The sequence below is a fragment of the Anguilla anguilla genome, chromosome 18 (assembly GCF_013347855.1).
Source record: "Anguilla anguilla isolate fAngAng1 chromosome 18, fAngAng1.pri, whole genome shotgun sequence".
NCBI classification, from domain to species: Eukaryota; Metazoa; Chordata; class Actinopteri; order Anguilliformes; family Anguillidae; genus Anguilla; species Anguilla anguilla.
In genome coordinates this window covers 10,043,805-10,068,712 of record NC_049218.1, presented here as the reverse complement: position 1 = coordinate 10,068,712, position 24,908 = coordinate 10,043,805, and the positions used below count along the sequence as shown (strand labels likewise).

The 24,908-nt window shown below is 46.1% G+C and overlaps 2 protein-coding genes across 8 annotated transcripts in view; one reads left to right on the top strand and one right to left on the bottom strand.

Annotated features, from left to right (window-relative positions):
• The window catches only part of LOC118217596 (fibulin-7), a 24,978-nt gene extending 6,000 nt beyond the window's left edge, over positions 1-18,978 (bottom strand). The window contains exons 1-5 of one of the 3 annotated variants that reach the window (XM_035399499.1): positions 18,921-18,978; positions 15,166-15,238; positions 14,268-14,372; positions 5,770-5,941; positions 1,691-1,867 (exon numbers count right to left, since the gene is read on the bottom strand). In XM_035399499.1, the coding sequence (XP_035255390.1) occupies positions 1,691-1,867; positions 5,770-5,926 (334 nt within the window). In that variant the 5' untranslated portion in view covers positions 5,927-5,941; positions 14,268-14,372; positions 15,166-15,238; positions 18,921-18,978. Of the gene's footprint in view, positions 1-1,690; positions 1,868-5,769; positions 5,942-8,327; positions 8,881-14,267; positions 14,373-15,165; positions 15,460-18,920 lie in introns of those variants that run through there. The other 2 variants (XM_035399498.1, XM_035399497.1) reach the window with 2 other exon arrangements.
• LOC118217595 (zinc finger CCCH domain-containing protein 6) lies at positions 11,635-24,908 on the top strand. 5 transcript variants are annotated; one of them, XM_035399493.1, is made up of 12 exons: positions 11,635-11,814; positions 16,424-16,625; positions 17,263-17,385; positions 17,840-18,080; positions 18,472-18,611; positions 18,949-19,122; positions 19,347-19,461; positions 19,884-19,993; positions 20,304-20,518; positions 20,865-21,322; positions 21,875-22,075; positions 22,435-24,908. In XM_035399493.1, the coding sequence occupies exons 1-12, from the start codon at positions 11,684-11,686 to the stop codon at positions 23,910-23,912; spliced, it is 3,588 nt and encodes a 1,195-aa protein (XP_035255384.1). In that variant the 5' UTR covers positions 11,635-11,683; the 3' UTR covers positions 23,913-24,908. The 5 variants fall into 5 exon arrangements, with proteins under 5 accessions (XP_035255384.1, XP_035255383.1, XP_035255386.1 ...); XM_035399492.1 differs by having other exon boundaries at positions 21,872-22,075; XM_035399495.1 differs by having other exon boundaries at positions 11,636-11,814; positions 18,994-19,122; positions 21,872-22,075.

The window sequence follows — 24,908 nt, the reverse complement described above, 5'->3', positions numbered from 1 at the left end:
CCTTGTGTGCTTGTTTGCCTTTTTTATCCAGGCTCCCACACGCGCCTCTCGCAGGCCCTCTGGATATTTTTAAACGCCGCCGACGCGATTTTCATATTTATACCCCTCTCGCTCCTCAGTGGTGCCTTTGTAGCAGCCTCCAAATTTAGCTCTGCCTTCGCTCGCTGCTGCTTCCCTCCAGAACCTCCACAGGGGTAATATTGTCCCCGCGCAGGGCACGGCACTCCCCCTCCCGCCCCCTCGCCCCCTCGCCCTCTCACCCCCCCCCTCGCCCCACTGTCACAGGCTCCCTCTCGCACCACTTGGAATGTCCCGTCCAGTGCCAAGAGGCTCAGACAGAGGAAGCCGTCAAAAGCGTGCTTTACATACTTGCGCGCTATTAGCCTGCGGACCCATTTAATGAAAGGCACAGGGACTTAACCCCTGCCTACCGGAACCTGCCGCAAACACTGGCCGCTGGAAATGAGGCGGGAGAGAAACGTGAGAGGGGCAAGGCTGGCTTCCAGTAGAGCCTGCTAGCGCTGGGCTTTCAGAGGGTACCGTGGAGGTGGGGGTGGAGGGGGAGACAATGCAGTGCGGAATGCAGTACAGGTGTTTTTAGTGTCCCGGGACATTTTAATGTCTCTTATTTTGGATGAAGGCGAGGATCATAGCCCCCAACAACCTGAAGAATGTGTCCTTTCTTCTCCCTTATCTGAGTATGTGTGGTGAGGAACCTCTTCTATTGATTGATGCCCCCCCCCCCACTCCTCCCAGTTCCCTCGGTCCCTCTCCTCTCTTTCAGGTTTCCATTCAGCCCAGCCGGTCAAGGTCGCCCTGAATGGGGACGGGAACTTCCCCCAGGGCCCTGGGATAATGTGGCGGCCGCGATGGGCTCAGGAATTCTGCCGATTCAAGGCTTGTGGATTGGGGATTTTTTTTGGGGGGGTGGGGGGGGGCTTTCCTAATCCTCTGAGATACACCCCACTCACGGTGCGACAGCATTCCTCTCCTTTTCAGATCAACCTTCACAGTCTCATCATGTTGCGTAATCCTCTGTAAGCACAGTGAGGCTTGGGTCCCACTCAGAGGCAACCCAGGGCTTAGCTGTGTGTGTATTACCACGTGTGTGTGTGTGTGTGTGTGTGTGTGTTACCACGTGTGTGTGTGTGTGTGTGTTACCACGTGTGTGTGTGTGTGTGTGTGTGTATTACCACGTGTGTGTGTGTGTGTATGTGTGTGTGTATTACCACGTGTGTGTGTGTGTGTGTGTGTGTATTACCACGTGTGTGTGTGTATGTGTGTATTACCGTGAGTGTGTGTATTACCACGTGTGTGAGTGTGTGTGTGTGATTGTGTATTACCACGTGTGTGTGTGTGTGTATTATCATGTGTGAGTGTGTGTGTATTACCATGTGTGTGGGTGTGTGTGTGTATTACCGTGAGTGTGTGTGTATTACACAGTGTGCATGCGTGTATGTGTATGTGGTATTTGTGTGTGACTACTGCGTAAGTGCACGTGTAGGCCAACAACAGCGAGCGTCAGCATGTTCAGGGTTAATGCCAGCCCATGGAGGGCAGCATCTGCACATGAGATTCCAGGATGAGCCAGCAAACAGCCCCATAAGCATTACATTTGACAAGCAGTGACGCATCTTCCACTGGTCCCCTCCCTGATTGGTGGACGGAGGTCAGCTGGGCAGCGTTTTACCTTTGCAGGCGGTGTCGACCCCGCTCCAGGTGCCGTTCTCCTGACACACGCGTGTGGCCGGACCCACCAGCTGATACCCCGTGTGACACGCGAAGTGGACCTCGTGGCCTATCAGGTGCTTAGAGCCAAATTTCCTTCCGTGGGACGGGGCGTCAAGGGAAGGGCAGGTAGAGGGAGCTGTTGGGGGAAAGGGCAGGATACAAAGGAAGAAAGGAAGGAAGGAAGGAAGAAGGGAAGGAAAGGAAGTAAGAAAAAAAGAAAGAAAGAAAGAAAGAAAGAGTGAACGAATAATATTCTGCTGTCAGGAGCACATCCAAATGTCATTACAAGCACTGGAAATGTCCAGGAACGTTCATGGGAAGGGATGCTGGAAATGCCTCATTTAATCCTTGGAGTAGGAATGTGTTCTTTGGGGGGGGGGGGGGGAGTGGTCAGTGTAGGGGGGAGGGTGTATATGTGGATCACTGACTATGTTTCCTTTAATTTCAGCTTGTGGAGAAAGAATGAAAAAGGTCTGTACAACAATAGTTTATTGCAACACAATCACTTATAAAGTTTTGTATAACCAGAAAGCAATGGCTCTCAAAATCAGCTGTATCTATTGAAAATTAATCACCTGAGATGTTTGCATTTGATTGTCTTCTCTTGTGTGCAGGTTTTGGATTGGTCTACAAACAATATGCATAACACAATGAACATCCTAAAAAATTGGAATTGTTTAGCCAAATTTGAGCGTCTTTGGCAAACTAATACCCAGAGATTTTTACAGTATGACTTTCTGATAAAAAACGGTTTGGAAAAAATGTAAGGCATGGTTCTGTAATATACAAAACCATAAGTAACATATGAAAGGCCTTCTGGAGTAATCTGAAGCACATGGTTTTCAAAAGTCCCCTACCACTACATTTTAGGCATGCAGCATTCACTTTCATCCATGATTTACGCAGCTTACATTCTTTTTATACACAATATATTTACACGGCTGGATGTTTTACAGGAGCAATTCAGGTCAAGTACCTCGCCCAACTATACAACAGCAGAGCCCCATCTGGGGATCAAACCTACAGCTTGGCAGCTGCAAGCCCAGTTTCCTAACCATTACACTACACTGCTGCCCACAGCCGGGCTTCAATTTAACAATGCACCGCATTCACCGACGAAACCAGTTACTGTGCCAAACTGGAGTGGACTCATTCATTAGGTTCTATTGCCTCACCGACACTTATCAACCTGCCTCTACGTCAGCCAAGAACCGTCCACAGGGCCGCGTTCAGTGTTGTTACGCCACCCCGCTGAGCAGAATGTGTGACAGCTTCAGCGTTCGCAGCCAAATAACACAAAATCACCACACCTCCAATTCTGGCACCCGACGAGCAAGACGAGACGCGTGACAGAGTAAATCCTCATTTCACACCAACGATCAATTTAGGACACCATTCTGGAAGGGAGAGAGTCATCTGCAACCTTGTAAAATCACTGTCTTTTTTGGAGGAGAGACAGAGAGAGACAGAGAGAGCAAGAGATAGATAGACAGATAGATAGATAGATATGGCATAAATAGTATAGTATGCTACAGTTTGATTTATTGCCAAACATCTTCAAAACAAAAATTATTTTCAGGACCTGACAATTTCAATACAACAATTTTCCCACACCCTACATTAAAATCACTTTTACTTTTTTCTGCAATGGATACAAGCCCCACACAAGGCAGATATTACAGACAAATCATAATAGTGACCTGACCCTGCTGACGTGTTTGAGTAGATCACTTGGTGTACACACATCCTCTCCATAGACCACAAGACCTGAATCACACCAACCTCCGGAATCTTTCCCACCAACCCGGCAGAATCCTCACGACATCAAAACAAGTGGATTTCACTCTGAGCCCCACCACTAAGAACCAAAGCTTATCAGAAATCCTCTCTTGGCTAAGATGAATGTACAAATGGGAAGGAGGGGGACACCAAATACCATAAAATCATAAGTTTCGCATTCATTGTGCTTCAGCCGGGGTTCCCAAACAGTCTATCTTCTGAGCCCACGAACTACGTAATGAGCGGATACAGCTTCTGTGACCCACCCTTATTAAAACAAAGCATGCGCTGGCGTAACACTGTACTCGCAGAGTTCTCACACTTTCAACGACGCAGGCACAATGCCATTGTAATCCGACCTTTGACCTCTGATTCTCCAGTCTAATCCCATCCAAATTACAGCAGCCGAGAAAGAGGGAAGGACAGAAAGGTTTAAAAACCGGGAAGGTCCATGAAAAAGTGAACCCGGCCTAACTGAGAACTCAAAGTGTAAATGGCCCTTACAGGCTTGGCTGATAAATGCTCCATGCGCTCAGTGAAACACTGTCCCTGAGTTTCACTTCACACAAATCAGCCCGATGAAATTTACGGGCCCACAGAGGGCAATACAAGAACTGGGTTTCTGCGTACGTTTCGCGGGTGAGAATCGAAAAGGATTCGGTTCATGTCCTCACGCAGTGTTGATTTATAACCCCGGGTGGGAATGTGGAACACATCAAAGTGCATGCAATGAGGTGGAAAACCACTCCGCAGCCAAACACAGCCTGCACGAAAGAGTCATGTTGTAATTATGCATTATCATGAGAAATACAATTCCCTTCCTAGAGCCTTTGTGAAAGACAGAAACATGGACAATCTCACTCATTTGTTACTGTTATGAATCACAGATAATTTTATTATATAAATTTGCCTCAGGAGTAATTCTCCCTTGAAGTGCACACTGGTGCTACCCTGCATGCCCACTGGCTTTTTTTTGCAAATGGCCCAGTATGAAATAATCCATGGCCTGCGCTCTTCCCACGGCATAAATCTAATCTTCCCTGTTTTCTTTGCCTCAGGTGGTGACAGACTGCATTTCCCTGGATGTTGGCCCGAACCTCAGGCCCATCGCTGTGCCAGAGATGAGCCAGAGATGCAGGGCAATCTCCAGCTCATTCCTGTCCCTGTAAAGATTTCAACAAGAGTACTCTGGACTCTACCACTCCAGATGCCAGCATCTAGCTCTCTGCTCTTCTTGCTGCTGGTGACTCATTTCTGATGAACAACTTGCTTTAAAATGAGTTTTGGCCATTTGGAGATTGTGGTCCAAGGAAAATAACACACAAAGCCAGCAGGTCATCAGAAACTCCTGTAAATATCTAAAATATCTAAAATATAACACTGCACACAATAATGGTGGGCCAAACAAAAACTACACTAAAACTGAAATAAAATTTTAAGAAACCCAGAAAGTGAACTATCAATTTAGCTATCCAACTGTGTAATACAGGGGTTTTAAACATTTTCTGCTTCAGTGACCCCCCACCCAGGCTCAAAGGCATCCAGGGGACCCCCACCATAAGTTAAAAAGGGTTACATTTTAAAGAAGAGGTTTTATATTTTGAAATATTGTATGTTCCCAAATCTACAGTCATTGCATATCAAGTCTAGCCAGCGAATCTCGACAGCACCCTCAGCTACCCACAGGGACCTGCGGACCCCCTGTTGACCCTGGGTGTAATGGGATAGTATTTCAACATGTAAGCTGCCTAAGTCACTCCGGATAAAATAAATGAATAATGTAATGCAGTGGAAATGCACTATGACTGCCCCACAGGTGGTCTCCATGTGATCACACAGATCAGTACTTCTAAAGGAATGAGTTCTGTCCTATACATTAGACACATTCCAGGCAGTTTACAGATGCGGATTAGAAATGCAACAAATAAAATCCCTTCACTGTTCAGTAAATACGTACATACCTACAAGAGAAACGATCAAATATGAAAATGTTTAAACTGAAGTCGTGAAATTATTATTTTTTCTATTTCAAGCGGGAAAATAAGAATAAATGTTGCTGAGAGCCCCTGACCTCCCTTCGGTCACGGTTGGAAAAGCCTGAACCAGTAACAGTAATGCTACAGTGACGAGCACACGCCGCAAACAAAGGCCCACATTATTCAGCGTCTTTCCTCAGTTTACAATGGGTGCAGCTGGCTGGCGGGAGGCTGGTGAGACGTGACCGCCCCCCCCCCCCCCCATTCGGCGCTGCGCATTTACCCAAGTACTGGTCGGCCTGGGGGAGCCTGGAGACCGAGCTCTGCAGGGCCGCCAGTTTGGATTTCATGATCCGGAGCCCCTCGGCGAATCGCATCTCCTGCCCCTTCAGGAACTTCTCCATCTGACGCAGCACTCCCACCACCTGGTGCCTGTCCATGCAGCTCGCCGCCCCCTCCCAACCCCCCACCCAAAAGAGCACACACACAAAACAACAACAAACACACACAAGAAGCACACTCAGTTTTATGACTGAAACAAGGGACACCGTAACCAAGAATAGGGATAAATAAATAACAACATTTGGCATTGTACTTGATAATACATGACTTTATTGTGTATGTAATAAAGGCATTTTGATATTTTCTCTTCTCCTTTGAACACCATGGAATTCAGATATCTGCCTGTTGGATAGTACAATATAATCATTTAGGGTGACCTTTAATGCTTTTTCCCACTGTTCACTCAGTTTTCCTCACTTTCCAAAGAGCACCATTTGGAGACACTAGATCCTACAAACATAACTGTGGATTTGGGTCATTTTTATTCTTCAGACTCAGTTTATGTTCCACATCCAGAGGAACCCAGGACCGATCATGCAAATACCAGTACCTAAATATGGCCCAATGTAGCCACGTTTTCACATTAAGTGAACATATTCACGTAAAAGCACACATCACAAGCTGTTAAAAACAGTGAAGTTGACAGAACGTACTGAGTTTGAAAACATATGACTCCCAATAAACTCAGGGCTGGGTCAACAATGATGAAACATTAATAGTGCCAGCCCATGATTCACCCTGCGCCTGTTGAAAGGGGTGATGTCATCCTACATTACAAGCAGCTTTGTGAGCAGGAAGAGCCTGGGATCATTGTCGTTGACATTTCCTTCACCAGAGCACCTACTGAGGGAATGGCCAACCCTAACACACCCAAGGCGTCTTTTACACAGGTACCATTTTAAAGGAGACGCTCACACACGTACACGCACACGCACGCACGCACGCACACACACACACAGCCACCCATATAACTCTGTAACCTCACACGAATGTCACTGCTGTCTAAGGTTGGCTTCGGAACCTTACTGAAGCAGGTTGGGCTGCTCCCTCTCTTTCTCTCTCTCTCGCTCTTTGTCTCTGTCTCTCTCTCGCTCTCTGCCCCCCTGCAGCAGAAGAGTCTGGCAAAGCTGCAGCTGGATGAAAGCTGTGCAGCAGATGTCAGTGGGACCTCTGTCCAAAGAGCCAGTCGCCTGTATATTTTGGATGGCATGGAGCTGGGGCTCACTGGAGAGGACCCCAAGAGGCTCGCCTTTGTGCTCCACACAGCTGGATCTCAAATACAAAAATACGAGTCTCACAATTAAGGATGCAATAAAAAATTACTTTCCACATTATCTCGTGGAGATCAGAATAGCCTTGGAAACTGAACATGACTTCTTTTGTCTGTCGCCTTTTGCCTGTGAGATTTGGATTATTATCTGGCTGGCAAGAGTGCGAAAACGGTTGTTTTGGTTAAAATGAGTTTTAGAACTGTGGCGGTCAAACAGGTGGTGGGTACTCTGTCTAAAGGTGCAAGTTGACGTATGTGAGTAATTTAACCATCCCCAAGGGCAGAGGAACACGCCACTGATTTACAGCAATTACCTCAGATCCATATGACAACTTTTAGACAACTTTCTTAGATGCCAAATAAGGTATCCATGTTCAAAGCATTTGTCTGCACATAAACGTTCAACTGACCGCACACCAGAGAGACCTGCCAATAAAAAAACATGAAACAGTAACCTCTGACCTTCCAGGTATGAAAAAATAAAATAAAATAAATCCTGATGGAGTACCAGTATGGAACAAAATGGCAAGGAGGAACAGTTGCTATGTTTTGCTAAATGAAGGCTGAATTTTTAACTGCATATTATTATTCTTATGTTGCATTTGCTGCAGCTGTTTCTAGTGTCAAAAATATCTATAAGAAAACAAGAATCAAAATATGTTTTAATTCCATAAGGTATTTCAGCCCCTTTGGACAATGAGAAAAACTCAGTGGGTGACACAGCTGCCATTTTCCTGTAGATCTGTATTTCCAGCGTAAATAAGTATAAAAAGGCTTGCCTAGCATGCGACCTTTCTTTCGCTAATCACCTCAGCTATGCTTTGACATTCTCTCTCTCTCTCTCTCTCTCCGTTCCTTTGTGGGCATAGCCACATACCTTAGGGCATTCCACCATTTAGTAAAAGAAAAACGTTTTTTCTCAGTTTATGAACGTCAAGTACAGAGGAAAATTGGAATTTCGTTAGTTTTACCTAATTTTGCCAAATTACTTACAAGGCTAAATTACAAGATCAGGAGAAAGAAAACAAGCTTAAAAACATGTTTTGTTCTATTCTATTAGCCAATATAATCTGTCAAGTTTATATTTTAGAAATAGCCTACTAAGGAAAGCCAGCACCACGTGCTTTGATAAATTTAAAAAAATATCGACACAGGGCGTGCATTGCATAATGTTTATGATTTGCATAAAATCCCGTCTAACGACTCTTCAAAGTAAAGTTGTTACCCACCTGCGTGCCACCGTGACAATGATCAATCGCTGTCAAACACAGCAGCAGTAGACAGCCGCACCGTACTCCCGGAGTCATGTTAATAATTCCGTTGGAGATATAGTTCTATGCAATGTTCTAAACCTGTAGAGAGAATCGGCAGGTGCTAGCTAGTAAATATCGCGAGTCCGAAGCTTTAACTTCAAAGTAATGTGATGCCAATACAATTTCACCGACAGGTTCCAAGTCTGAGTTCAGGTCAGTGATGCTCAACTGCTGTCTCCTGATGCAGCAACAGCTGGGATGCGGTCTCGTGTCCACGCGCTCCGGGAGCCAGGAAGAAAGTTGAAGCTGCTACCTAACGTCCCCCAGACTCCCACGAGCAATGGAAGTAATAATCCCTCCCACTAACACCCAAGCACAGCGCTAAATCCTTACTGGTAAATGTTCTTCTCTTACTCAGAAAGTCACCGTCATCTGGTTGTAGCCTCGGCAGATGGCTTGAATCGAACGGACTCCTAACGCGCAATGCGCGTAACTTTTCCGCTCCTGATTTGGAGAGATATAGGAGACGTAATGATGAACATTATCATCTCTTTAAAGATAACGCCGTAGCACACTTAGGTCTTCTCGGAAATATTTTTCGAGCTGTATCCTAGAAATACGGTATTGAGGGTTCGAATCTAAAGGAATGAGAGAGTAAACTGATAAGACAGCCAAAATTAAATTAAATTAAAAATAAAAAACTCCTGAGACATAAATCAGTGTTTCAGTAGTTATGTTATTATAAAGTACCCAGAGTTACACGTGACACTAACTTGCCTGCTAGATTCTTGAGCCTAATCATTCTTCATTCCAATAGTTTAAAAAATGTTTTCCATGAAACACATCTGCTCTCAGATGTCAGTTTCCCATTAAGAACACAATAAAAATTAACTGTGTGCAGATCCCTTGAAATAATATCTCTTTGACTGCACCGTTTGTAGTCTACTTCAGAGCAAAGGAGCAGCATATACAGCACCAACATGTGATTAAAGTGGGGTCCACAGATTATTACATCCCATTATGATGTTGCTTTCACCATCAGTAACTTAATTCTCTGTATGATATATTTCAATATTACAAAATTATAAAAACCAAAATAATCCGGTCCAAGTATCATATAAATGGTCTGGCCTCCTCTTTCATCACTGCCTCCACCATGCCCACTTCTGTCGCCGCCAGCCACTCCCCTCGATCGCCACCTGGCCCCGCCCATCATCTGGGTAGCCACCTTCAGGAGTGTCACCAAGATGCCACTAATTTGATTGACATGTTGGTCATTTAAACCTACACCCTGAGCTGACCAGAGGAGAATGAGACCCCTTGAATCTGGTTCCTTCCTGGGTTTCTTCCTATTCGTTAACAGGGAGTTTTCACTTGCCACTGCTGCCTTGGGCATGCTCCTGTGGGGGTTTAGGCCAGAGTTGTCTGTGAAGCGTATTGTGACACTTGTTTGTGAAATGCGCTATATCAATAAATTTTGATCTGATTAGATTAATAATAGGTAAATTCATTTCATTTAATACAAAGTTTTCTAAAAACAACAGAAATGTAGCATTAAAAGATGCATTGGGTAAATCTGCTATTCCCTAGTGACAGATAAGTGACAGTGACAGTTCAAATTATTCCTGATGCTATGAAAAATTGCTTAACTTTGCCTGCATAATTATTTATGCTTTCACAATCACACAATGGTTTAAACAGGGGGGTTATAAAAATCAATTTTACTTTTATTTAATATGGATATTTAATTATAATTGCAAAAGCATTTTCTTTACGTATGCATGTTCAGTGTTATTTGGTCCCTAAAAATATCTGACAGCAGCACCTATCAGTGCAAAGCCATGAGAGGTCATTGTGAACTCCAGTGTCAGAGCCTTGTAGACCAATAAGGAGATTCACTGCATTGATATTAATTCTATATTACCACTGATAACTGGTGTTTTTCCACATTCCGCTATATAGCCTGTGATATTTGCGAGAAGTGTTGTGTTAGAGGATACATCTACATTTGAGCTCCATTTTATGCCATTTTTCTGCATAAAAGACATCAGATGCAGTCTTCACAACACTCAGCCAGCCACCAGAGTTTGTGACATTGGTGACAGTGCTCTGACCAACATACTCAGACCTGAAATTTCGGAGCATGAGAACAATGCCTTGTACTTTCAATATATTTAGCAGAAACTCTTATCCAGAGCAACTTAAATATTTCTTAAAGTGGTTCAGGTTTAGTCCATTTTCCTCAAGGGTACACAGCACTAGCTTCACCTGACAACCTGAATTACAAGCCCATCCCCAACTAACCATAGTAAGCCCACTGATACTTGGAATATGATACCGACATATGAAAATTGAAAATATAGCCAGTTTTTCAGCCGGTAAAGCATTTTGTAGGTTAAATGTTTGTTATATTTAGCCTATTCTTACCAAGGATTTTTTAAATTTATCAGTATGACTAGGATACCCTGGAAAACAAATTCAAGCCAAATTTCTACTTAAATATAAGCCGAATTAAATCCACACAACGTCGATCTGCCGAAGAATGAATCTCCCCTCTATATCAATTAGTAGGCTACTCGAGTTAGCCAAGATTAATTAAGCGCTTCCCAGCAACTTTTGCACAGGACAGGTTAAAAAAGCGTGCCAGTAGATTTTTCTGAGGGACAACGTAATTTGCAGTTTTAGTAAAAAGGGGGAAATGGTTTAAAAGAATACAACCTACATGCACAGATGTGATGTATTGGCACTTGTTATCATGATGAACCGGCTAACAGCATAGAGGAAACGCGATAGCTTAGTTTTAAGAAATTGTTTTATGAATTCTACAGTGATATACCGCCATCTTGCGATAACTAAAGGTACGTCTCAATATTTCGGTTAAATAAAATGTCTACCGCGCCAGAACTGCAAGGATATGCGTACTTCGACGTTTCTTAGTTCATGTCTTATCTGACGAAAAATAAGCTTCAGTTTAAAACGTTGAGCACAAAATACAATTGCATAGCTACACGTACGAATAATGATAAAACTAAAAACAGCAAATATGCAAAAGACCGAAGCATCGACATAACAATTCCACAATAATGACGCAACGTTGCATTTCATTGGATAGTTTTATTTCTAGTCTTTCAAACTTGACTGTTTAAAAAGGGTAACTTACTGACAGTTAACCAAACCAATAGCGTTACTTAAATTTGCATGATTTCACAATATTGACCAATCGCTACACACATGGACATGCGGCAAGTAGGGTTAGATTGACCTGATAGGTCCGATTCTTCAGGAGGAAGGATACGAATGCTCTCTTCAGGTTCATAGCAGCCATTTTGAGAATGCGTTGCGGGAGCCATGTTTTGTCAAGGAATAGAAACCATCGAAATGATCACATTTCTGTTTGTTTCACCCTCCGTCGCCAATATTTCACCAAGAAAACAGTCAACCGACGGGACATTAGCAAAGCGGGGTATCAAAACTGTGTTTACAGTTTTAAAACATCATTGATAAGAGACTGGATAAAAGTCTGTGTTTACTGTCTGTCACTGTAAAGACTTGTAACCGTGAGTTTTTTCAAACTAATGCAATCCTTCATCATCTCACAATCCAACGTCTCCTTGAGTGACTGAATGCAACTCACTCTCGTTTCGGGAGAAAGGCAATTTCGTTTCCATGGCTTTCGCGAGCCTTTCCTCCAATCCCCCAAACCCCGTTCTTCACAAAAACATGACAGACTCTGAACTTGCAGGGGATGAAAGGTCGAGTAACATTCTTATCTGAACCTTCTTCTGCAAAAGGATTATCTGTGCGTGTAGAGTAAATGCTTGTATTTTTTTTGGACTCGCCGTGAAGGATATACTGATGTGATTCTTGGTTTTGGGTGAAGTCAGGCCGTATTGCTAGGTAGTTAGCATTTAGCTATCCCTATTGTAACGTTACATAGCCAGTCAGCTAGCTATAGCTATGTTGCATGCCTTTTCTTTTTATTTATCGGTAGCTAGCTAGCTAAATATCACTAGATTTCTTCCGTGCCACAAAAGCACTTGTAATGGTAAGCTGTGCTGTCCATCGAGATGAACCGGCTTGGTCGAACCGCCGTTGTTTTGTGGGACGCTAGCTAGCAAGCTAAATGGGAGGTGTTTTTTCTTTGGCATGATAGGAAGGGATGAGTCGACCATTTTGAAAATGTGGCTTGTGGATCGTGGATTTCATGTTGCCCAGGTTTTTTTTATGTAAATGAGGGTGACGTATGAGAGCCTCCCCACAATCATGGGCTTTGCTTTCCCCCTTGCGAGCACTTCAGAAGCTCTGCTAGTCAGAGAGTGTATGGGACCCGTTCAGCATAGTTCGCATGGCCAGATAATTAGTAGGACAGCGTTGGGTTTTGACCACTGTACTTCCGGATCTGACCTTTTTTTGGATATGAGCAGTTTGTATTTTTATTAAAATGTGCAATTATACTACCTTGGTGTTTATCCGCATAGTAGACATGGATGCGCGTGTGCGCATTGCCAATATGATTTGGCTAGATAAGTATTAATCCCCACATAGATCCCAAGAATAGAATGCAGTAGGGTGCGAGTGTATTACTGAGGAATTATCCGAAATTACACTGAACATGCAAAGTTTACTAGTAAATAATTAGCAGTAAGCAGTACTTCAGTAATGTTTTAGAAATTTAGGTTTAGAATAAATGTGTTGTAGCAACTAACTTTCGGCAGTAATGGAAAGGGAGGCAGTTATTGGTAAAGGACATTTTTAAGCAGTTTTTATTTTTATTTTTAAGTGTGGAAAGAAGTCATGGCCCTTTGTAACAGTTTTAAAGCGGTTTTTTAAGGACAGATTTCCCGTAAAATCATGAGTATCTGTCAAAGATTTTCAAATAAGCATGACAGGGTGCAATATTGTGAACTGTTAAGTATTTTGAAGCATTGGGGACATTATCAAGACAGTATTGTAATTACTTGTTTATTTCTGACTATTTAACTGTTGAGATTTATGTAGTCAAAAAAGAAAAAAACTTTAAATTTGTTACTTTAAGTTCTTTGAGATCTTTGAGGACCATAGCATGTAGATTCACATCTAAAGTCCCCAGCCCCCAACTCCCCCTACCATACTGCAACAATGTAGTGCAGTGGCAGCACTGGATAGTGCAGCGTTTGGTCATGTGATTGACTCCTGGGGAGCATGATCAGTTTACTTTTGAGCAAGGTGGTTTCTCTTGGTGGATGTTATGCAGTATAAAACAAAAAAATTGATTTCCTGATTGTGTCCTCTGTTACGAAAATGCAAAGATTATTTAAAAAAAAAAAAAAAAAAAAAAAAGATTCTGCCTGGGACTAGCATGCAAATGACCTGGGAGCTTCCCAGTGTTGAGCCTGAAAGTTGAGCTGGCTGGTGCAGGGCACCTGTTAAGGTTGCTGAAACAGTGGGCATGTTATCAGTTAATGGAACAGAGAAAATTTCCAAGGGAAAATTATGTTTTTGTTAATTGCAAATGGTAAAACTTTTAAAGGGAACTGGGAAATAACAGCCTTCTTTGACATGGTGCAGCCTCTTGTTTTATTTTAATGTGTATAAACCTGTTACATATAGATACATGGCCCTTACAGATTATATTCTGACTTTTATCACTGTAAATCATTATCCAAAGGAAATGGGACAGCTTGTCATGGCTTTCAGTTAGACTGACTTTGTCCAAACGTGCGTTATTAAATTTTTTTTGTGCATGTGATTGTTGCATTTCAGAAAGAAAGTCATGTTCAGATAGTAGGTTTAGCTATATACAATTTGCCAAGCATTCTACCAACACAGTGTGGAAAGAGCCATGGCAACAGTCTGATTCTCCAGTTGTAAAAATCAGGAAGTGGCTGGTTATACTGATCACAAATCTGATACTCCCCTCCCATTGGATGTTGTTACCTGTGTTCCACACTGGTCACATGATCAGGAGCTCAGAAATGGACATTGTCAGTCTCTCTGCTGCGAAGTTCCCATCTGTCTCGGTGCAGTCCAGGCACCCCGCCCCTTTCAGTTAACATGGAATGTGTAACACACAGCATAATTTATGTCATTGCAAAGACAAGCAACACACAACATATGTCCTTATGTCCTGGCAATATGATGATATTGCAGAACTGTGATCTTCTTGTAATGGGCTGGCTCATTGCCATAACAAGCTGGTCTAAAATGGCTGCTAATTGTGGCTTGGTGCACAGGGTTTCTAAATCATTCACTTATAATAGCTCTCGCCCCAGAGTGAGACCACACAGTCAACCAGAGCTTGTACCATTTTGTTAGAGGTCCTGCCTAAGTTGCCTTTTAAAAGTGGGAGACATCCCCGTGGCCCTTTTTGGTTTCTGGCATTTGATTGGTTCAAAGAGTTGGAAATCCAGTTGTGAGATTTATAATGGCTGGGATTGATGATTCCATACCAGAATCCCGTAGTGTTGTTTTGGGGTGGTTCCGTGGGTTGCCCTGCCAGACTACTAGTTGAATTCCGGCACTTGTAATGTAGAAGTCCCCAAAAGACACTATATAGGGTACATTTGACCAAACTGTGTTCCTGCACAGCCCAGGAAAGATTAGCCTTGCAACTATGGGGCCAGTGTATGTTTTAATTTGGTTGTTTTTATTTTTAACCAATTCAGTTTCCATTGGTGTGGAAGGGCCCTGCTATAAGGCCACTCTGATGTTTCTAGTGAAACAAGCAGAATGTCGGTGGGGGGAGTCAATGTGTTTAGAGCTATTATTGGAATATTACAGTTTGTAATTACAGAGCTGAGATGAACGAGACTGAATTTGTCTAACTGAAACTCACCTCAAGCAGTGGGCCCTTGTGTTCGCTCCACGTCGGATCCTTGTGGGCGCTGATTGTGCCAGCGCCAGTGGGCCTGTGGGAAGAGTTGTTCAGCTCAGCGCACATAGTGTGACGGCGGCGAGCCCTGCCGGCGTGCTTCCTGTTGAAAACTCTGACAGGCCCCGGCTCAAACATGGCCGCCGCTGTAACGACAATTAATCAGCCGCAGCAACTCATTTGTGTCTCAAAAGATTGCACATCATGATCTACGTCACAAAGCAATGCTTTTCTGCCCTCATCAGAATGCTCTTTCTCTTGCAGTTGGTAGATGTCGGCTATAGCTGAGGATAATTATGTTAACATAAATCAAACAGGGTGTGGATGTCTGCATAATTAGAGTTATTATAGTTCTCTGTTCACTGTTCATGCTGGTTAATGTCATGGCTTGTGGTTGGGTACTAATTCACTGTAAAACCAGGCAAGCTTAACCAGGTTTGGTTTGACTGGGCTCTAGTGGGGCATTGCTGTGTACGGGGCCTCCAGAGTATTGGTTGGGTTCTAGTGGGGCATTGCTGTGTACGGGCCCCCGGAGTATTGGTTGTGTTCTAGTGGGGCATTGCTGTGTAAGGGGCTCCTAGATTGGTTGTGTTCTAGTTGGGCATTGCTGTGTATGGGCCCCCGGAGTATTGGTTGGGTTCTAGCTGGCTTCTGCCCATGTAAGGATTTTTGGCCTTTATTAGCAAAGATTGACCTGGAAGCACATTCCTGTGATTGTTGTTCTTTTGAGGGAAATTTATTGGCAGTGAAACAGTTTGCCTCTCTTTTGCAGCCTATGGGGGAATTTCAGCAGCTTTCAAATATAATGCTATGTCATGGAAATTCATAAAGCTTTTGTGAGGACTAATAATGCTTGTTTTGGTGTGATAATGTACAAGGCTAGGTGATAGCATTAAGTTCAGCGTAATGACTCTAAGAACAACTAAAAGAATAGGGCTTAGTCAAAAACAGGGTTTGTGATTGTATTTGTTATGCTTTTTTGTGGTTTTTTGCAGTTTATTTGGCTGTTCATCTTTACTTGTGGGCAGTGGTACGCTATATATTTTTTATTACTGTATAGCTTATAATGGGATTTTACAAGCCTTTTGTGTTTTTGCAGGTGCTTAAATTGTCAGTTTCATTTGATTATTGTGATTGTCAATTTTATAAACTTGTTTTAAGTGGTAGTTTGTAACACCTGGAGGGAATCCTTCATGTTTTCTAATTATTATTTACTTTAAAGGGAGGATGGGGAACTAGAAGATGGAGAAATAGACGATGAAGGGATAGGCATTGAAGAGGAAGGGAAGGAAATCAAAGAAGAGGATGACAAAAAAGAGAAGGAGCGGGAGAGAGATGACAAATCTCGCAGGCGCTCGAGAAAGAGGTACAGGAAAGCAAGAGAGAAGAGGCGGTCAAAGAAGAGGAGAAGAGACCGGCAGAAAGTAAGAATCCTACTAGCCTGGCACAAAACCAATACAATGATGTCATCTGCCTTCATTACCTTTCCCATCATGCCACTCTTTTTCAGTGATTAATTTGCATGGCCAATCAGGGCTCTGGAATGCTGAAGATGTGTTCCATTGCAGCTCTTTATTTGATGCAGTATTATACTGATCCAGTCTGTGACTGTGGCTAGGAGTCCAGTGTTTAATTGGCCAGAGCAGTGGCCAGGGGGAGAGGGTTTGAGTCAGCAGGGTTTTACTGCAGCCTGTGGGGGGGTCTCAGGTGTCTGTGGTTCGCCCGTTCCGGCTGTACAGCGCGCGCAGTCCGCTGCTGAGACGCTGCGCAGCTCGGCTGCAGATTACGCAGTCCAGTGTGCGCCCCACGCTGCTGCAACGGGACAGGCCTTAAAGTGCATTACGGACCCTTATACTGGGGAGGGATAAAGGAAATTGGGATAAAATGCATTTAAGGGGTTCTCCCAGAGTAGAGACAAATGATGAGGCGTGGGGCTACCCGTCTGAACATGGTGCATGGGATGCAGGGGACTGCGGACTCCTCTTGACGTTGAAAAGTCATAGTCGGGTGAAGTGTGACTTCTCTGACCGGCATCTCCTCCCCCTTCCGTGTTGCCCCCAGAACCACTCCCCCTCCAGCTCGGACAGTTCGGACAGCTACGAGTCTGATCACGAGCGCTCAGAGAGACCCAAGAGCAAGAAGAACCAGGGCCCATACCGCGAGTACGACAGCACGTTCTCTCAGGTTAGAAACATGAGCCGCCAACTAATGCTGTTCTTATGTCTTCAGTTCAGTTAAGGCTGCCAGCCTTTCACTGATCATTTGCGTTTTTTAATATACTATTTGGGAAAAGGTTTCGCACTGTAGGAGACAGAACTTTTGACACAAAATGGAAAACATCTGTCAATGTTTATTTTATTGACAGAAGTCGATTACTTAGTAGCTAATGAATTGGTAGGCTTTCCGCTCTTGTTAGCATAAATCTAAAAGGACACATTGCAACTTTGTGTTAGAAACAACACTGCCTTCCTGTTTATTCCTGATGTGCAGCGCATGCGATTTGCTTGGTTATACTGGAGATGGATGGAACAGGTTCCAGGCACTCCTTGTGTTTGTATGAGGTTGAGGCCTACTGTAACACATTGCAGTTTTCACCTGTAAGTCATGTGACTCCGGCTCTTTGCCCGGTCGTCTCCAGCATGGCCAGTCCAGCGGCGGACACGGCAAACTGCAGAGACCCGCCTCGCACAAAAACAGCGACTACGACAAGTTCAGCGACTACAGCGAGGACAAGTACGACTACGAGGGGGAGGACGACGACTTCGCGGACGACGTGGGCCACTATCGACCGGGCAAGGAGTGCGCCCCACACAGCAAAGGAGGCCCGTCCAAGGAGCCCATGAAGAGGCCCAACATGAAGGGCGTGCAGAAACAGCAGTGTAAGATTTCACTTTTATTTCATTCGTTTTTTGTGATATCACTTAATGCTTATTTGCCAGACATGAGAGCTGAACTGTGGTCTTTCGCGCTACAGTGCACCAACACTGTTACCAGGGTTGCGGTCAGTCCCATTTAAATTCATTAAAGTCATTCTGAGAATTAGCCTAATTCATTCAAAAATCCGCATAGAGAAATCATTTTCGTTTTCCGAAAGGACTGAATTTAAATTAAACTGACTCCAGCGCTACATAAAACCTGGGCCCCGTGGCCAATCAGAACATCCCGCTAAGTGTGTGTTGCTAGCGGTGTTACCTTGTCTGTGGGGGATGGTGGCAGCAGCATTAGCGCTGCATTTCCTGACCGGAGGGGGGGGGGGGCTGTGATTTGCAGACCTCGGACCCAAGGGGAGAGGGCGGGGCGGTCTCGGCCGGGGGCGGGGCATGATGAACAAGAACAAGAAGCAGAAAGGCAAGAACTGGGGCCGCGGGCGTGGACGGGGCGGCGACCAGGCTGGGGACGGGATGAAGGAGGTGAGGACTGGCACATGGGCACCCAGCGTAATGTTGATATATAGCAAGCTCTGCCAATAAAGGCAGTCTGTGCAATGCTCAGCATTATATCATTAATATATAGTAAGCAATGCCCATAAAGGCAGACTTTATGGAGTGTGTTTGTTTTCTCCTTTTCAATTACCCTTAGTCAAATGTGAATTTCATTTTGTTTAATATGAAGATCTGCAGTTTGAATTTTATATTAAATATGAAATACTTCTTTCATCAGTGTGAGGTTACTATTAACATCATAACGGTATGAACAAAAAGTTGGGTCACATGAAATACCTTCTTATTTGGTGGTTTGTGGGGTCAGAACTTTTGGAGGCCCCTGGCCCACACGCGGCTGCTTCTTTCACAGGACGGGAAGGGTCCGCCCCCCTTTCAGAAAAAACGGCCAATCATGACACAGGAGTTCATCAATCAACACACAGTCGAACACAACGGAAGATACATCTGCAAGTATTTCCTGGAGGGAAGATGCATCAAAGTAAGTCTTTTCAATTTAGGAAATCATTTCAGCAATAGGAAAAATATCTTGGAATCACTGGTAAAAAAAAGAGAGATGTTGATAACATACTGTGATTATGACGTTGGTAATTATTTTATGAATTGTTTTTGTAGTTACTGTATTTATGTAATTGCGTTGTTTAGTAAGTGAGGATAAAGCACACTAAGACTCTGAAATGACTGTGTCCATCTGTTTCCAAACAGGGGGACCAGTGCAAGTTTGAGCACGACCTAGTCGTACCCGACAAGAAGAAGGAGCTTTGTAAATTCTACATCCAGGGGTACTGCAGCAAGGGAGACAACTGCATCTACATGCACAATATCCTTTCAAAGGGCTGTCTTTAGTGTGTGTGTGTGTGTGTGTGTGTGTGTGTGTGTGTGTGTGTGTGTGTGTGTGTGTGTGTGTGTGTGTGTGTGTGTGTGTGTGTGTGTGTGTGTGTGTGTGTGTGTGTGTGTGTGTGTGTGTGTGTGTGTGTGTGTGTGTGGGGGTGTGTGAAGGTGAAACTTTTATATTTTAACCAACACATTTTACACTGAAACATAAACTATGTAGACAGCAGATTATCTTTTCTGTTACATGGCTGGTTAGTAGCGATAAGTTAAGTATTAGTAAGTATATTGATTCAGTCAAACTAATGCTTATGATTAATGCTGCAGCAGTGGGATTTTCTGGGCAAATTTTGGCAATTTTGCTGAGAATGGAATTTACTTGAGGTTTGTTTCCTTTACGTGTGGATCCACGCGAATACCCCTGCAAGTTCTTTCACACGGGGGCCAAGTGCTTTCAGGGAGAGAAGTGCAAGTTTTCTCACGACCCGTTGAACGACGTGGCCCGGGAACTGTTGGAAAAGGTTCAGAAATAACATTAATACATATAACATACAATTTCAACATTTAAATAGGCGAAATACAATGCAATTACAACACCAAGTGATTGTGTCAAGTGATTGTACTGTCAGAATGTAACTTAAGCACAAACTAAATACAGTGTGAATAGAACATTATAAATGGCTTGTACATAAGAATACAATACAAGATAAGAATACAATAAAAGTAACTTGTTGCTGTTTAAACATACTGATGTTTTCCAGGTGCATCAAAACCACACAACTGAGTAAGCATGTCCATTAGAGCTGTTACACTGTGACCCCCCCCCTGCAGGTCCTGAACACGGAGGGGGAGGCCATGAACGAGGACGAGCAGGAGGTGGAGGAGCTGAGGAAGCAGGGCATCGCCCCCCTCCCCAAACCGCCCCCCGGGGTGGGACTCCTGCCCACGCCCGGACCCAGCAGCCCGCAGGACGGCAAGAAAATCCCCTCGCTGTTCGAGATCGTGGTCCAGCCCACCGTGGACCTGGCACAGAAGATCGGACTCAGGTGCTTTATTTATACGCTTTTATTTATTAGCCTTGCAGTAGCCTCTTCTGTCCCTTATCACTAAGAAGCTCATCAGTGTAGGTGTTCTGCTCTGTTTAGATTGCTATATGATTCCTCACAGTGGAAATAAGTCATGTTGTAATTATTATTTATTTGTTTGACGGATGCCCGTGTTCGTGCTTCTGTGTATTTAACGAGGTGGAGCGTAACAGGCTAATTAACCTGAGTGAACAGTGACAGCACCGTCTTGGACTCCACCCAGCAGTGTTGTGGTTATGGCGATCTGTGATTGAGGGAGGAAAGGGACACTGAAGGACTTCTGTGTTTTTGTGTCTTTGTGTCACAGGCCGAATTTCTACAACAGCTCCTCCCCCACCGACACCCAGTTCCAAGGGAACGGCCCCCCGCCGCAGTTTGGGGGAGGCCCCGAGGACGGGCAGGGCTCAAACATGATGCCCCCAGTGCCTAACGGGCCCCCTGTCCCTCCCCCGGGTTCCCCGGGCTCAATGGGGGGCCCCCCTCTCCCCCACGGCGGGCCGCCCCTCCCCCAGAGCCCGCCGGGGCAGCCCCCGCCGCACGGCTTCCACCAGGGCCCCCCCATGAACCTCCCACCCCCGGGGCAGCCTCCCGGCTTTCACGGAAATCTCCACGGGAACCGCCCCCCCCAGCAGAACCAGCAGGGACCCCCGTTCCCGCCCTTGCCAGACATGCCGATGCAGCAGAACATGCCGTACCCCACCGGCCCGCCCAACGCCGCCGAGTTCTTTGGGGGTTACTACGGTAACCAGGCCATGGGCCCTGGAGGTAGGGAATTTATGTGCTTCCCTTCTCCCTTCTCTTTCTCGCGTTCCCTCCTTTCTGTCTGTGTGTCTTTGGCTATTGTGAGGCAGTCATCACATTACATGGGAATGGTGCTCTCCACTTGCACCGTATGCAACTGAATCTCAGGCCCATCTGAGTAACAGTATAAAGATTGACTGCTGCTGCTGCTGCTGCTGGAGACATGGAGGCACACTCCACACATTTGCTACTGCATGCCTTAGTGGTGTGTTTCTTTCTGCTCAAGATGAAGCAGATAAACTTTTTTATTTTCCACCAGGGCGACACCCTGTCGTTACTACAGAATATCCAGAAACACACAGTGAGATGAGCACACTGTACGTTTGCTTATGTAAACTTACAATAAACGTGTTTGTTGAAGGGCTGAAATTCATAGGGCATGTGAACCGCCTTGTCCTGACTCGAGTGAAATGACGCGGTGAAGCCCTTCAGAGACTGAATGAGTGTCACTGTGTAAAGCTCGGCTCTGCCCCCCTCTCCCCCCCCCCCCCCCTCCCCTCCATCCAACCGAAGAAGGCGTTCACCAGGACCAGCTGGCCTTCGGCTGCTCGCAGGACCCCCAGCAGGGGGCCGGCGAGGCGGACGGGGCGGTGCAGGTGCCCGACTTCCTGCCGGCGGTGCAGAAGGCGCTCTTCCTGCGGCTGAGCCAGAAGCAGCAGGAGGGCGAGGCGGCGGGGGACGAGGGAAAAGGGCAGCGCACAGGAAGCAGAGACAAGGGTGCGAGAGGCCAGCGTCCGGCCAGGGCCTTCTGATGCCTCTGTTAAACGGGTCCTCTTAGGAGGAAGAGAAGAGTTTAGATTTCATCTAAAAAAGCTGTTGCCTAGATATATCCATTACTATTCTTATCATTATTATTATACTATATTTTTACTTGTCCAATCTGATCGATCGCGGAATTATACAGCTGGATTTTTACAGAAGAAACTTAGCCCACGTACTGCCATGTAATTCAGGCAGCAGACCTCTATTAGACTTTGGAGATGCAATCGGACAGTGACTTTCAGTGGTGGTGTACATGTAATATGTGTATGCTCTTAATCTTTTATTTAATGATACTCACCTTCATGGTGTTCCAGATGACGCCACTAACTGGTACTCCAGCGATGAAGAGGATGGGAACAGCATGACGGCCATCCTCCGCTCCCTGAAGAAACAGAACGAAGTCATGAAGCAGCAGCAGCAGCAGCAGCCGCCTCCCACAATGCACCAGGCCACACCGCCTGCGGGGCTCTGCGATCCCCGTCTCCACAAAGACCGGGCCCCGCCCAGCGACCCCCGCAAGGTGGACCCACGGCAACGCGCAGCGGAACTGAGGAAGAGCGCGGAGGCCACCTCTGACCCCAGGCTGGTCCGGGACCCCCGGAAGATGAGGCCCCCTGAGCCAGGCACCCCCAAACCAGACGGGGGGCACCATCACCCCCACCCCCACCCTCACCCTCACCCTCAGCACCCCTCGCTCTCCCACAAAGCGCGCAGCGCGGAGGACGACGAGGAGGGGGAGAGGGAGCCCCGGGAGAAGGCGGTCATCATCCCGCTGGAGCCCCGCCCGGGCGTGGCCCTCAAGGACCCGCGCTGCCAGGTGAAGCAGTTCAGCCACATCCGCGTGGACATCATCCTGTCCCGCCCGGCCTTCGCCCACTCCGTGGTGTGGGCCCCGGAGGACCTCATCCCCCTGCTCATCCCCAAACAGGAGCCCTCCATCAACCTGCCCCTGCCCCCCCTCATCGCCGACGCCCGGCTCAACCGCACCCTCGGGGGCCCGCTGGTGGAGCCGGCCCCCCCTCCTGTGCCCCCGCTGGACCCGCGCCTGGCCGCGGCGCGCCTCAAAGAGGGCGTGGGCAGGGCGGGGGGGTTCACCGGCAGGAGCCTTGAGCTGAAGCACCCCCCGGAGAAACCCCTGGACCCCCGGATCAGCCGCTCGGCGAGTCTGGACTCCAAGCCGCCGGCGCTCAGGGAGGCCGGCCCGGGCGGGGCCCTGGACCCCAGGCTCCTGAGAGCCGCCACGGGGGGCGCCTCCGCCCCCTCCACGCCCGTCAGGGCTGAGCCTGAGAAGCTGCCCCCGTACGCCCCCCGGCTCTCCTCCTCCGGGGGGGGCCTGGAGAGCCCCACTGCCCTTTTAGGGGGGATCAGCCTGTACGACCCGCGGAACCAGGCCTCTGCGCAGCCCCCCAGGGAGGACGGGGCGGAGGCCCCCAAAAAGCCGGGAATCCTGAAACAGTCCTCCGCCAAGCCGCCGCTGTCACCGGCGCACACGGGCGGGGCCGCTTCCGACGGCCCCTCGGAGGCCCCCGCGGGGGGGCAGGGGGGCCACGGCCGGCTCCAGCCCCCCTCGGCCCCCACCCCGCCGCTCCCGGCCCCCGCCGTCCACAACCTGCCCATCCAGGCGCTGGCGGGGTTGATACGACCCCCCTACGCTGACCCCCGACAGGCCAAACCGCTGGGGCAGCCGGCGGGGCCCCAGGGGGACGAGGACACAGCGGAGGAGCCCGACGACCGGCCCCTGAAAGACGTGTTCAAGACCTTCGACCCCACAGCCTCACCTTTCTGTCAGTAAAACAACCCTGCATTTATTATTATTATTATTATTATTATTATTATTATTATTAATAATCAACAAAACATCTGTCACAGACTGTATGAATGGTGTGTAAGCCACCTCACCCCACCTAACATTATTGACCAGTATATATTTATTTATTTCAACTGTATATAGAGACGAGGACTGCTACATGGAGAACTTTAAAGAGTAAGTTGTATATGCGTTTGTGTGTTGAATAGGCGGTCACTGACACCCCTGGTCGACACTCAGTGTTGCCATGACGACTTGCGTTGCAAGTGATGCGCCTGCTCCTGACGTAGCAGATTTATTTGAACATGACGCGCTGGCTTGATCCAGACTCAGTTGGTGTACAGCTATCATGGGTGTAAAATGTATGTGGTGGGTACAGTAAAAATTTATTTTGTCAGTCACATAGTGTATCAAAGACATGCTATTATGCTATTAAAAGTACAGTATTAAGGGTTTACCTTTTTGTGTATGTTGAACAAGTTAAAAAAAAATTATAGAAACTGCCACTTTTATATTACTGTACAGTGTTTAGCTTATAATTAGACAGATGCATCAAATCTACCAGAACAATAAGTAAAAATATCCTCTTTTATCTTCTGCACTCCATTTGTACAACACCAGTACTATGACACTTTTGCATTTGTGATTATTGCACACCATGACAATGAAGAATGTTGAAACGGTCAGCGCCCTGGTTTGTTTAATTCAGACATTATGTACAATACTGTGTTGCTGTATGGTGCTATTTCTGTTCAGAGTAAGTGGCATTTCCCCCTTTTTCCAGTCTCACCTGATAAGGCACATTGTAAATGGCTTCTTTTGTATGATAAACACAGTGCTTGTTATGAATCTCTTCAAAAATTTGACTTTTTGTTGTAGGCAACGGTTGTGAAATCTGATAAGAAAACTTAAGACTATCAATTGTGTTGCGTTGAAGTTTTATAAGTCACTGCCCTCAATAAACTAATACTGTATACGTAG